Genomic DNA, 14,896 nt, shown 5'->3' on the forward strand with positions numbered 1-14,896 from the left:
TATTTATGGTAACTTGTTGGTTTATTTGGAAGTCTAGGAATGACTTTGTGTTTAATAATAACAGGTGGATCAAGTGGCATTGTCTTAGCCAAATCCACTGCTCTGTTGACACTTTTTTGCAGGTTTTTGAATCATCGCATTTGCAGAAGCCGTTACGTCATGTAGCTTGGATTTCTCCCTTAGGAAACATTATCAAAGTCAATGTGGATGGCAGCTCCCTCAACAATCCTGGTAGAGCCGGCTTCGAAGGTATCATGCGCAATAGTATGGGTAATTGGCTACTCGGATTTTCTAGATTTATTGGGATTGCTACTAGCTTACAAGCCGAGCTTCATGCCATTTACAACGGTCTTTGCTTAGCAATGGACCGAGGTTTCAACAATGTGATTATTGAATCAGATTCTACAATTGCAATTGGTTTGGTGGAACATGATATCTCTCCTCTTCATCCTTATGCTCCTCTCATCAAGAAAATTAGACAATTCCAAAACATGGATTGGACTATTGCTTTCCATCATACTCTTAGAGAAGGCAACGAGTGTGCAGATTGGCTTGCTAAGAAGGGCGCTACCTCAGATGTCTCCCTAAAGATTTGGCATAGCTGTCCTCCTCAGCTTAGTAATGTTTTGATAGCTGATGCTTCAGGTGTTGCTCGCCTGCGAGCCTAGTTTGCTTTCTGTTTTTTGCTTTTTATTTTCTGATGTATCAAAAAAAGAATGAGGCCAAAACCAACATTGAATATGAAAAGGAAACTTCATGTCATGAACAAGCATGGACTAGCACATAATTATTTAGAATATGATTCAGAATATGTAAACAAATAATAATCTGTATTATTGACATTGAACCATTGGAACATTACATAAGTTGACATTACTATAAGCATTTGACGAAAATTAGTAATAACTAACACGACAAAAATGCTTCGTTTTGATATACTGTGTGTACCAGGAAACTACTTACTTCGTGACTGGTTATTTATTCCAATTGAAGTCTAATTCCTACAAATTAAAGCATAAACCCTAATTCCCAAATTGAAATCAAATTGATTCTTAATAAATAATTACACATAAATATAACAAATATTTCAGTTTCGTATTTATCTTAGCAACTGTCTTTTAAATATGACCACACACAAACTTCTTTTTCAATCTCATCGTTGAATGGAATTCCGTTCGCGAAAACGATGATGAACGCAGGTGATAAACAGATTCAATTTTAGTGATTTTGATAAACGCAGATGATGAATAGAGAAGTTTCAATTTTAGTGATTTTGTGACTTAGTGATGAACGCAGGTGTGATGAACGCAGAAGTTTCAATTTTAGTGATTTTGTGACTTTGTTGTTTTTTGTTTCAATTTTAGTTGTAATTTTATTTTAATTGATTTACAATCACAATTAAAATTAAAAACAATTTAAATATTAGGGTAGTTTTGTAACTTTTAATATGGTAGGGACTTAGTTGAAATATTATTTGATATAAAGATACATGGTAGGTACCATATAGGTGATTTGTACCATATAATTAAAAGTGAGTCAATATTGCATTCTCATTGGTCAGATTAAGACTGCACCAAAACAGTCTAAATAAGTGCGTATCATAGAATTTTCAAATAAAATATATTCACCAAAAAAGATAAAAGATATTGACCAAAAATATTTTAACTTTAACCCTAGGCCTTGTGAAATGAATTTTCTTTTGATTTATAAATCAGTGGTGTGAAGGATAAGGATGCATGCAGATGCAAACTTTTATCGAAATATGTTCAACAAAATGAAAAGTTGGATCCTGACAATAGTAATGTGAGTATCCCATCGCTATATCGAATCTCTAGTACGTACATTTTCACCTCTAAACAGTGCACACTTGAGATATATACTGATATGCAATCCAGGTCTCAAACTCAGTGGTCTTTCAAATTAAAGGGTCTCTCAGTTGGAGCTGCGCTGACTGCGTTCCATGTTTGGATGAATGATTTCTCTAAGACTTTGGAATACAGTATTAGATAAGTAAGTGTGAGAGATTTAACTTGCATCAACTGGCACTAGCAGGATCACTTCCACACCATACACTTGGAAATCTCTCCCAAAAATATGGACCTCTTATGCATCTTCAACTAGGTGAAATTTCAGCAGTGGTTGTTCATCTCCTGATATAGCCAAAGAAATAATGAAAACACATGATCTTTCTTTTGTTAATAGAGGACACAACTCCTATGTCCTAAAATACTAGCCTATGAACTCACCGACATCGCTTTTGCTCCATATGGTGATTATTGGAGACAAATGAGAAAAATATGTACATCAGAACTTCTTAGTGCTAAAAGGGTTCAATCTTTTACTTCCATTAGAGAAGATGAAGTACAAAATCTTATACATTACAATCCATTTCTGAAGGTTCACTTTCATCACTACCTGTACTTAATCTTACTAAAATAATTTTCTCTTTGGTAAGCACTTTTGTTACAAGGGCAGCATTTGGTAAAAAATGTGAATACGAAGATGAACTTTTGTGTTTGCTGAAGGAAGCATCTGCATTATTGTACCACTTTGACTGGAAACTTCCTAATGGAATGAAAGCAGAGGACTTGGATATGACTGAAGCCTTTGGAGCCGCTGTGACTAGGAGGAACAATCTGCATTTGATTCCAACTCCATATATTTAAGTCAAAAATTCCTACGAAGTACTTTTTCTTTCAGTTTAAATCATTTATCTTTTAAATTGTGCACAATATTGTCATTTTTTTCTTCCTATTTTGTTAAAATAAACATTGATGTGTCTTAAAAAAAATGAGGTTGTAGTAGGGACCTGAATTTCCTACAGTTGAAAAACCACACAGTTTAACACTGTAATGAATCTTTACCACTGATTTTTGATCAAACGGTTTTGATTAAATATACTCTAAAATAATCCTGACCATTCATTATGATCGGACGGTTCACACCGTAACTGCGTCAACACAGTTACAACAGGGAATCTTTTTCCGTTGTAGTAGTAATACTTAATTTTCCATGCAGATATCCCCAATTGCAAATATTTGTGGTAAACATTAAGTAGTTTAGTGGCTAAAAATTCTACTCTTAAGGTAGATAAGTGGGATAACCAAGGTTCCAACCCCGATCCCGTGAATATATAAGAAATTCAAATAGAGATTAAAGGGTGAGAGTAGGAGGGGAGCATAATTCTACTAAACTAAGGTTACTCAAATAACAAATAAAAACAACAAAAATTCCGGTCCAAGTATTTTGGTGGCTAGAAATTCCACATAAGTGTAGGATGATCGGCATTCGAACTTCAGCCACCTACCTATATAATGTAATGTTCCTATTGATGGATAATTTTCGCAAGTGAACGAATTACCACGTAGTAATAAAAATATCGATCCACAGGGATTGTGTGATTAAACTAGTCGAATCGTGTTCATAGACATTATGCAAAAACAGAACATGTATGGGGGTTGATTGAGTGATCAATTGGTAGAAAACGAATGCTTAGAGAATAATGGAAAAACGAGGTAGAATCATCGGAATCATCTAGTCTATAGCTAACCGCATGCAACCTACAATGTCATAAGAATTACTCAAGTGTTCACAACTAGATCGACAAATTAGTGAATCGCAATCTCTTGTCAAAATCCACTCTATTCGTTGTCGATACTCCCCCGATCTCTCGGGCGGAAGCTACCTACAACGAATGATATTAACGCGCGTCAATCGTTCGCTACACTCTATGCCTCAATCTCTCGACCGGAGACACTCGAGTGCTCAATACAATTCAGTTCAGAAATTAAATCAATACTCTCGCACGTGACTTAACTCGAAATCATTATAACACTAATGAAGGATTATAAAGCATTAAAAACAGATTTGCATTGGATGAACACTATAGAGAGAGTAAATTCTTACAACATTTGCAGATTACATTCAGTTGAACTACATCCTAAACTATCCTAGATTCTACCTTCAAAGGAGTTTAGCTCCTCATCGTGCTTCGTTCGCTTCCTCGCTTCATCGCCATGGCTTGTGAATCCATGCTCCCGACGTGCTTGGAGCTATCCTCTGGAGTCTTGAATCGCGATCTGGAAGTTCCAAAACCAGAATGTAGATCAATTTTGCAGAATTTTCCAACGAAAACAGAATTATGCAGAAACTATATATACAGAAGGCAACCACGCCGCGCGCCAGATCTACCACGCCGCGCGTGGTTGCAAATTCATCAACTACGCCGCGCGTAGTAACAGAATCACGCGGCGCGTGATCAAGTCAGAGAGCAATCTTCATCTTCAACAAGGCTTCACGCCGCGCGTGGTAAGGCATCACGCGGCGCGTGATCAGAGTCAAAATCTTGGCTCTCTGTGAGCTCCATCACGCGGCGCGTGATGGGCTACGCCCCCAGCGTAGTGAAAATCATTCAAATCCTGCAGTTTTTCCTGTTTTCTTGCAAAACAAGTAATCAAGCTAATGGTTAGATTTCTCTTATATTTATTGCTAAAAACCTACTAAAATGTATCTAATGTTGCTAAAATAGGCATGGATTAGAGAGTGTGACGATTTGTCATCACAACCCCAAACTTAAACCTTTCCTTGTCCTCAAGGAAACAACTTTTACCTCAAGCTTTCGTGTCAAGACCTTGGCATTTTCCTTAAATTCACTCGAATCATACATACGTGAGACTCACCTGATGATCAATGATCCACCTGCAAACAATGCTCAATTGCACAACCGTTCCCGCAAGACATTTTCAAGTAGTTCACACTTTTCGACCAAGGCTCTATGATTTCATCACACCACTCACATGCTCTCTTCAGTTTTGGTAATTCACTCAAATCAACACATCAATGCCAGTCAACAATAATTTTGCAAGTAGTCTAAGAATTCATTCGGTTCACTTTGTGCACACACATTAGAGGTCTTTTAGGGTTATAACGTGGCTTGGCTTGGGTGGATGGTGACATTTTGGATAAGTAGTAGAAAAACTTGGAGTTAGATCCCCCTATTAGTCAAAGAACATTTTCATAACCCAAAACCCTTTTGAAATAAAGTGGACTAGAGAAATTTTTCAAAACATCAAACAAAGTTTTGCAATTCTTTAAATTCAAGGCTATCACTTCTTTTCTCTATTTTTTTGATTTTTCACATTCATTCATCTTCTTTTTTTTTTTTTTTCATTTCTTTTCTCTTCTCTTTTGCCTTGCAACTTTTGAAATTTTTGAAAAAGTATGCGATCAAAACTTTTATAAGTTCTCTAGTACCCTCACCCCAAACTTTATTTGTTGCTAATTCCAAAGAGCAACCCCAAACTTAGTGGTGAGCAATGCGCATCAACCACTAATTAGGTGCCTAACCTCCAAGAAAGTCATCCTTTTTTTTTCATCAAAAGTTTCTTAAGGTTTTGCAAAAAATAACATTTTCTTTCAGCTCAAATTGGTTAAGCAAAGGATAATTATAAGTAAGGGTGGATAGAAAGGCTCAAAGGTACCAAGGAACATGCCTCGTGTGTGCTACAAAAGTACCAATCAAATAAAAAGACGACAAGCAAAATCGAGAGACAATACATGAGTGGATATCACACATAGAAGAAAAAGGAGTGTTTGGCTCAATACCTCTCGGTTGGGTCGAATCAAAGAACCGGTCAAAAAGTGTGCGTTCCCTTCCTTTGCCTCTTGATCACATGAGTGCAACAAGCTATTGCACTGCAGGTTTCACATATCACACGCGGAGACAATCAAGCAATTGATACTCAAGTAACTAGAAGGAACATGCCAAAGTATTGAAACAAACTCTAAAAGTAAAAACCATTCCATAATCATACAAAAGAAGATTCAAATTCAGAGTTAAAATAGTACATCCAGCCAATTCCAAGCAACATCAAATTATTATTACAAACCAACGAAAGTAAAGTAGCATAAGAGTGAAAGGGAAGAAAAGACCGTAAACTCATGGGTTGCCTCCCATGAAGCGCTTCTTTCTCGTCATTAGCTTGACGCTTCATCCTCCCAAGTTAGGGAGGATACTTCAAATTTGACTCAACCCGGCTCCTCTTGTTCTCTTCATTCAAAGGAGCAATATTAATATCAATAGGTAATGATTTCACACTTCCCGAATCACTCTTGAGATCTTCCCCTTTGGTCTTCAAATTGGTTCTTTCCTTCTTACTAGACCGTGATGGAGATTTCTTAGAACCTTTCTTCACCGAAGCTTTAAATGTTGAAGTGGAAGACTTTTGAGGATTGACAACCGGATCGGGCTCTTCTTCTTTGGCCATCTTGTGCAAACAATAGATAGGAACCACACCATCCAAGTCCCATCCTAGGTCGTCATTCACTTTCTCCGCTTCTTTTAACAAGTCATTCTCTTCTAGTGGAGTGAGCAAATCACTTATGATCACGGGTTTCCTAGAGTCGCCACCCAAAAACACATACTTCCATTTAGGAGGAAGTTCTTTCAATTCCGGTGGCTTTTTTATTGCCTTTGGCTCTTTCTCCTCTTCTAGGGGGTTATCCAAGTTTTGAAGAAAAATTTCAATCTCATGATCCCACTCTTCTTCTTTCTCATCTTTTACCACTTCCTCTAGCACTTCCACTTTGAAACATTCGGATACCACTCCACAAAATTCAAGGTCTTGGTTATTGACCTTCTTCATCCTAGGATAAGGCATTCTAGCATATGGTGAAGGAACTTGAAACTTGGGGCCCTTCACAAGAGGTTTCTTGCCTTTCTTGGCACTAGACTCACTCTCCACTCTCTTTTCAACTTCACCCTCATAAGCTTTTTCTTCCTTATTTTTTTCTTCTTCCTTATTTTCTTTTCTATCTTCAACTACACCATCCCTCATCTTTTCAACTACACCATTTTTACTCTCATCCTTCTTAGGATTCTCCACTACTTCTTGTGATGAAACTTCTCTACTCCTCAAATTAATGGAATTACAACTTTCATTACGAAGATCCGTGGTGTTTCCATAAAAACCACTTTGAGTTTGTAGAGAAGAGACTTGCCTTGCTAGTTGACCAATTTGATTTTCGAGATTTTTGATGGAGGCTTCATGACGTTCGCTTGACACTTCTTGGTTTGCCTTCATCACCTCAAAATTGCCTTGAGTCATCTTCATGGCTAAGATAAGAGTATCTTCAAAAGATTCAAGGTGATCTTCATAATGTTGATCTTGAGGAAATGCTTGATTCAGATTAGCTCCATAAGAACAATTCATGTGATTCTTCACTCCAAGATTGAAGGTGTTGAAATGAGGATTATTTTGAGAGGTTGCTTGCACCAAACATTGAGCTTCTAGTTGTTTGGTAATGATTTGTAGAAATACATTATTGAACTTGCAACTAGTTAAGAGTGCCTCTTGATTGTATGATTCAAACATGTCTTCCTTCCGCTTTACGATCTGCTCGTGCTGTTTTTTTCAATCTCAGAATCGAATTCCAGCTTAATTGGACCTGTTCTCCGCATGCACAAGGAAACACACAAGTAGAACGCTCCGGGAGAAAAATATAAAACAGAAAAATAAGGAAAACACAGAAACTATGAACACTATCGCCTTGTCGAATCAATCACAATCCCCGGCAACGGCGCCAAAAACTTGATGGATAATTTTCGCAAGTGAACGAATTACCACGTAGTAATAAAAATATCGATCCACAGGGATTGTGTGATTAAACTAGTCGAATCGTGTTCATAGACATTATGCAAAAACAGAACATGTATGGGGGTTGATTGAGTGATCAATTGGTAGAAAACGAATGCTTAGAGAATAATGGAAAAACGAGGTAGAATCATCGGAATCATCTAGTCTATAGCTAACCGCATGCAACCTACAATGTCATAAGAATTACTCAAGTGTTCACAACTAGATCGACAAATTAGTGAATCACAATCTCTTGTCAAAATTCACTCTATTCGTTGTCGATACTCCCCCGATCTCTCGGGCGGAAGCTACCTACAACGAATGATATTAACGCGCGTCAATCGTTCGCTACACTCTATGCCTCAATCTCTCGACCGGAGACACTCGAGTGCTCAATACAATTCAGTTCAGAAATTAAATCAATACTCTCGCACGTGACTTAACTCGAAATCATTATAACACTAATGAAGGATTATAAAGCATTAAAAACAGATTTGCATTGGATGAACACTATAGAGAGAGTAAATTCTTACAACATTTGCAGATTACATTCAGTTGAACTACATCCTAAACTATCCTAGATTCTACCTTCAAAGGAGTTTAGCTCCTCATCGTGCTTCGTTCGCTTCCTCGCTTCATCGCCATGGCTTGTGAATCCATGCTCCCGACGTGCTTGGAGCTATCCTCTGGAGTCTTGAATCGCGATCTGGAAGTTCCAAAACCAGAATGTAGATCAATTTTGCAGAATTTTCCAACGAAAACAGAATTATGCAGAAACTATATATACAGAAGGCAACCACGCCGCGCGCCAGATCTACCACGCCGCGCGTGGTTGCAAATTCATCAACTACGCCGCGCGTAGTAACAGAATCACGCGGCGCGTGATCAAGTCAGAGAGCAATCTTCATCTTCAACAAAGCTTCACGCCGCGCGTGGTAAGGCATCACGCGGCGCGTGATCAGAGTCAAAATCTTGGCTCTCTGTGAGCTCCATCACGCGGCGCGTGATGGGCTACGCCCCCAGCATAGTGAAAATCATTCAAATCCTGCAGTTTTTCCTGTTTTCTTGCAAAACAAGTAATCAAGCTAATGGTTAGATTTCTCTTATATTTATTGCTAAAAACCTACTAAAATGTATCTAATGTTGCTAAAATAGGCATGGATTAGAGAGTGTGACGATTTGTCATCACCTATCATCTAAGCTAAACTCCCAGAACAACAACAAAATATTGTATGCTAACCAAACTTGAGATTGTTTTATTTTGTAAGTTTGAATCTAAAATCTAAAACATTCAACCTCAAATCAACGGTTGAAATCAACTACCATGTGATACGATCCATATGCTAACATGCGCATCCAAACAAGATATACTGTATGTATTTTTCTGAATTTGCAAGATAAGGTTGGAGAAGCAGCAGCAACACACACACACAGAGCATAAGAGGTTGAAAAAAATGGCTTACCATCTTTGCTCTTCTTCCCCTTCCTCTCTCTTCCACGACCCACCATTCATCTCTTCCTCCAAATTCAAACTTCGAAACCTTGCATTTTCCTTTCAAAACCCTTCTCAATCCAAAACTCTTCTCCACATTTCCCTTCAAGAACCCATTCCGCAACAGCAACAACAAGATGTTAACTCCGAAAATGACGCAAAATCTACTTCCTCCAAAAGCAGTTACATATGGGTCAATCCCAATAGCCCCAGAGCCAAACAACTTGGGAAGAAATCTTATGATGCAAGGTACAATTATCTTGTCAAGTTTTCCAACTCCTTGGATTCATGTCATCCCAACCAACATGATGTTTCTCAAATTTTGGACCGTTTAGGAGATAAGGTTGTTGAGCATGACGCTGTGACTATCATCAACAATATGGAGAATTCAGTTGTTGTACCTTTTGTTCTTCGGTATCTTCAGAGGAAGATTAGACCCACTAGGGAGGTGATTCTTTACAATGTTACTCTCAAGGTGTTTAAAAAATGTAAGGATTTGGATGGTGCAGAGAAGGTGGTTGTTGAAATGCTTCAGAGAGGGGTGAAGCCTGATAATTTTACTTTTTCAACTATAATTAGCTGTGCTAGGTCTTGTTATTTGCCCGAAAAGGCTGTCGAGTGGTTTGAAAAGATGCCATCATTTGGTTGTGAACCTGATGATATTACGTACTGTGTTATGATTGATGCTTATGGAAAGGCTGGTAATATTGATATGGCTTTGCACTTGTACGATCGTGCTAGAACCGAGAAATGGCGCATTGATCATGTGACGTTCTCTACGTTGATTAAGATGTATGGGATTTCTGGAAATTATGATGGATGCTTAAATGTTTATGAAGAAATGAAGGCTCTTGGTGTTAAGCCTAACTTGGTTGTTTATAACACTCTTTTGGATGCCATGGGGAGAGCAAAGAGGCCGTGGCAGGCCAAAACTATATATAAAGAGATGATAAATAATCAAATTTTGCCAAATAGATCAACCTATGCGTCTCTCTTACATGCCTATGGTAGAGCACGGTTTTGTGAGGATGCTCTCATTGTATATAGGGAAATGAAGGCACAAGGAATGGATTTGAATACCCATCTTTATAATACCCTTTTAGCTATGTGCGCTGATGTTGGTTACACTTACCTGGCATTTGAAATTTTTGAAGACATGAAAAGTTCCGATACTTGCAGTCCCGATAGTTGGACATTCTCTTCCTTGATTACCATATATTCCTGCATTGGGAAAGTTTCAGAGGCTGAGAGAATGATGAATCAAATGATTGAATCTGGATCTGAGCCTACTATTTTTGTTCTAACTTCGCTCGTCCAGTGCTATGGAAAAGCCAAGCGCACTGACGATGTTGTGAAGACATTTCATCAGCTCTTGGATATGGGCCTTGCACCGGATGATCAATTTTGCGGTTGTCTTCTGAATGTTATGACCCAAACACCAAAAGAAGAACTTGGTAAGTTAACGGATTGTGTCAAAAAGGCTAATCCAAAGCTAGGCTCTGTGGTAAGATATGTGGTGGATGGGCTGGAAGGTGATGGAGAGTTCCGAAAAGAAGCATTAGAACTCTTCGGTTCAGTTACCGATGGAGTAAAGAGGGCATTTTGCAATTCTCTGATTGATCTTTGTATCAACCTGGATTTGTTGGACAAAGCATGTGTGCTTCTTGACCTTGGGTTGACACTTGAGATATATACTGATATACAATCCAGGTCTCAAACTCAGTGGTCTTTGCACTTAAAGGGTCTCTCAGTTGGAGCTGCGCTGACTGCGTTCCATGTTTGGATGAACGATTTCTCTAAGGCTTTGGAATCAGGAGAGGAGGACCTTCCGCCACTGTTCGGGATCAATACCGGTCATGGGAGACACAGGTATTCCGAGAAAGGTTTAGCAAGTGTTATTGACTCACATATGAAGGAAATCAATGCTCCATTTCGGGAGTCTCCTGATAAGGCTGGCTGGTTTTTGACTACACGGGTAGCAGTCAAGTCATGGATGAAGTCTAGGAGTTCATCTGAATTAGTTGCTGCATAACTAATGAACTACATGGTTGTTAGATGTTCTAACACCGGCTTTTATCTGGTGATAATATAGTTTTTCCTTGTCTTTTTAGGAAATTTTGTATTAGCTTCATAAGTATCAATTGTTTTATTTGGATGCCTTATAGAGTAAATGAAGACCTGATACTAGTGTATACTATCCTGTTTGGTGGCGCCTGGTTTCTATGCAATTGTGTAATATAGGAAAACTATAAATTCTGCTAATGGCTAAATATATTATGTGCACAAATTGCTAAACACTCCTTGTCTATTAAGAGGTCCACTGCACACATTTGGAAATAGGGATTATAAATGAGTTCAACCAAAAACATGAAAATGAACACTAGCAAATTGTTAAACTAATTGAGAGCTTTTTAACTTTAGGTTGACTAAACTTTGATTTATTAGTTGATGTGTTCCTTAATCTAAACTAACTGTTAAATTTTACACTAATCCAGTAAAAGTCTATAACGACATTAAAAATGTGAGAAAATCCAATTGACAAACAGTATTGCCGATTATTATTTCTCAGCCATTGAAATTGCAGAAAATTAAAATTTCAATGTCATTTTACAACAATATAAGATACACAGACAGAACATTTCATGGACTTCATTATTGTCTTCACTTTGCGAAAATATATTACTCCAAACTTCATTCAAGGGATAAACTCAAACTTGCAAGAATCATGGCCTGCCATTGAAACAAAGAGAAAATATATCATTTGAAGTTTGAACTGATATTTTTTCAAAATAAGATAATATTGAAGTGATAATGTCATGTACTGAAGGGACTTTTGTCCCCTTTGGGATTCACTGTCTTACTGTAAATTAATATGATTTAAATTAAGAGAGATTATTTACTTGGGTCAAGATCACTGGTTATTGCAGCAGAGTTGAAATAGCAAGATCCTCCTTTGTGCTTGTACTTCTGATAGTAATCGTTGAAGACATAGGAGGCATGATCCTTCACTGTATTTGGAAGGAAACAGGGCTGATTCACTTGTATCTTGCTGCAATCTACTCCTCCCACATGGCAAGCCCAATCCATTGCCCTCAGCAGCACATCATCTGGGGTCTGTTCATCAGCTATGCACCATTCCATAAATTGTCCTGAAATTTACCATTTACTCACCATGATCTAATAAGATATTGCACTATACTTGATTAGATAATAATTAAGTAAATATATTGTTGTTTTTACACTCAAAAAACGGTAGCCACCTATAAAGCATAATGAAACAAATCCTTTTAGTTTATCTCATTTTAAAACATTGCTAAGTAAACTCTAGCTGAAAGTGATAGACTTATCAGGGTAATGCTGAGTTTACCTGATGCTTGAAATGATAGGGTCGCAAGTAGCATAGCTATCAAAATTTTGAGCTTTGGAGTAGCCATTGTTCTTCAGGAGCTACTAGTATCTAACTTTTTTTTGTTGGTGTAATACTGGTATCCTTAAACTATATATTCCCATAATGCCATAATATATTATTATTTTGTTCATATGCAAAAGAGTCTGATTTTGTGAATTAAGGGACGAAGTTCAAATCTCTTTTGAGCAATCTTTAAATGATCATTTATTGCCGTCTTTGACCCTTTAATAATAATTTTCAATTCCCCAAGCTTTCAATTAAGATAAGATTGATTTATCGTATTATGCTTGCGCACCAAGTAGTTTATGAAGACAAGATATGATTGTTTATCCTATTATGGCTCTTTTATCTTGACGATCAAAGATACTCTTACAGTTTGACTTTGACTTGTGAAAACGAATGGACGGCCTGGACTTTCTAACTAAAACGGTGAATTTGACCTCTTTAAAAATACTAGTAAACTTTGAGTTTGATTTTTTTTTTTCTTTGACTAAAGTTTGCGTTTGATTTATTTATCTTATTTGTAATTTTTTTGTTTTGCATTTATACACATATTTGTTAAGTTTTCTTACTTTAATAAATGAACCCAAAAATAACCTTACTAGTATGTGTATAAATGCAAAAAAAAAATAAAAAATACTTATTCATTCAAATGGATAGATTTCTTGATTTGTTATTGTTGAATGTTAGGTTGTTGTTGTTGATTTCTTGATTATTGATTTATTTTATATATTTCACGTTTTCTTGATTCTTGATTTCTCTATTGTGTTATTATTGTTGAATTTTTTATTCTTTGAATGTCGATTTATTGTTGATTTCATGATTCTTTGATTTCTTGATTTGTTGAACTTAACATTATTTTAAAGTATTTTTAAATCATGTAATCCAATTTTTAATGAAGAACTTTGTGCTTATTACAACTCAAAATACAATAAAATTTACATATGTGATTCATAAATTATAGTTGATTTTGGTCGTCATCCTAAACTTACTTTATAAAATATCTCACAAATATTTACGGAGGGCAATTTGATTTTGATCGGATGCATATATAAAACGGTTTTACAAAATCGGTGTATACAAATTATGGTATAAATTCTGTAAAGACATTAAAAATGTGAGAAAATCCAATTGACATTTTGCATTGCTCATTCACATTTCACATTGTAATATAATAATTTCTCAACCGTTGAAATTGCAGGTAAAGAAGAATTCAATGTCATTTTGCCATGGAAATCTTTCTTATCAAAATATGAAACAACAGGAATTTAAGAGACACGGACAGAACATTTCATTGACTTCAGTGCTGTATTCACTGTGAGAAAATATTAATAAATTACTCCAAACTTCATTCAAGGGACAAACTCAAACTTGCAAGAGCCATGACCTGCATAACAAAGAGAAAAGACATCATTTGCACTGATAATGTTTCAAAATCAGATAAACTGAAACAATTAATCATGTCATGTAAGTCAATCCAAAAAGGACTAATTGTTACTACTGTTTAGAGACGGACACTGACACACCGACACCGATAATAATTTAAAGAAATGACATAATTCATTGTAAGTGTCGGTGTCAGACACGCTGTCTGTGCTTTATAGCTGTAACATGGAAGAATAAACCATTGAAATTGATAACTTGTAAGATAAGTTAAGCCATGAGAGATTATAATTACTTGGGTCAAGATCACTGGTTATTGCAGCAGAGTTGAAATAGCAAGATCCTCCTTTGTTCTTGAACTTCTGATAGTAATTGTTGAAGACATAGGAGGCATGGTCCTTCACAGTATTTGGAAGGTGACAGGGCTGGTTCACTTGTATCTTGCTGCAATCTGCTCCTCCCACATGACAAGCCCAATCCATTGCCCTCTGCAGCTCATCATCTGGAGTCTGCTCATCAGCTATACACCATTCCATGAATTGTCCTGAAATTTCACAATAAGTCATCATAATCAAATAACATATAATTACATAATGAAACATATACTCTTAGTTTAACTCATTTTATTAAGTTAGCCAAACACGAACACGGGAAATGCTGATTTTGCAGATCTGGACTGAGTGCAATCAACATTGCATGTAGTTCTACAATTAGAAGATATGTGGTCGTCCAATCAGGATCAGACGGCCCAAATTTCAAAATAAAATCCGATCTTAAAATCTTGACCATCCGGTCTTAATTGGATGGCCTCAAATCTTCCAACTACAAGAATGCATGCAAATTTGATACTAATTTTACCTGATGCTTGAAACGATAAGGTCGCAAGTAACATAGCTATCAAAATTTTAATCATTGGAGAAGTCATTGTTCTTCAGGAGTATTTTCTTACAAGTGTTACACATTTTATATGGTTTGTCC

The 14,896-nt window shown here is 36.7% G+C and overlaps 2 protein-coding genes across 2 annotated transcripts; one reads left to right on the forward strand and one right to left on the reverse strand.

Annotated features, from left to right (window-relative positions):
• The first annotated feature begins 9,007 nt into the window (after positions 1–9,007).
• Positions 9,008–11,388, forward strand: LOC123909480 (pentatricopeptide repeat-containing protein At4g16390, chloroplastic-like). Its single transcript, XM_045960321.1, has one exon. The coding sequence runs from the start codon at positions 9,089–9,091 to the stop codon at positions 11,156–11,158; it is 2,070 nt and encodes a 689-aa protein (XP_045816277.1). The 5' UTR covers positions 9,008–9,088; the 3' UTR covers positions 11,159–11,388.
• Positions 11,389–11,729: 341 nt separating this feature from the next.
• On the reverse strand, positions 11,730–14,896 carry LOC123908964 (glucan endo-1,3-beta-glucosidase 13-like). Its single transcript, XM_045959717.1, has 5 exons — positions 14,777–14,896; positions 14,214–14,462; positions 13,917–13,922; positions 12,027–12,275; positions 11,730–11,856 (listed from the first exon to the last, which is right to left on the reverse strand). Exons 1-5 carry the CDS (start codon positions 14,841–14,843, stop codon positions 11,822–11,824), a joined length of 606 nt encoding a protein of 201 aa, XP_045815673.1. The 5' UTR covers positions 14,844–14,896; the 3' UTR covers positions 11,730–11,821.

The sequence above is a fragment of the Trifolium pratense genome, linkage group LG2 (genome assembly GCF_020283565.1).
Source record: "Trifolium pratense cultivar HEN17-A07 linkage group LG2, ARS_RC_1.1, whole genome shotgun sequence".
Taxonomy (NCBI): domain Eukaryota; kingdom Viridiplantae; phylum Streptophyta; class Magnoliopsida; order Fabales; family Fabaceae; genus Trifolium; species Trifolium pratense.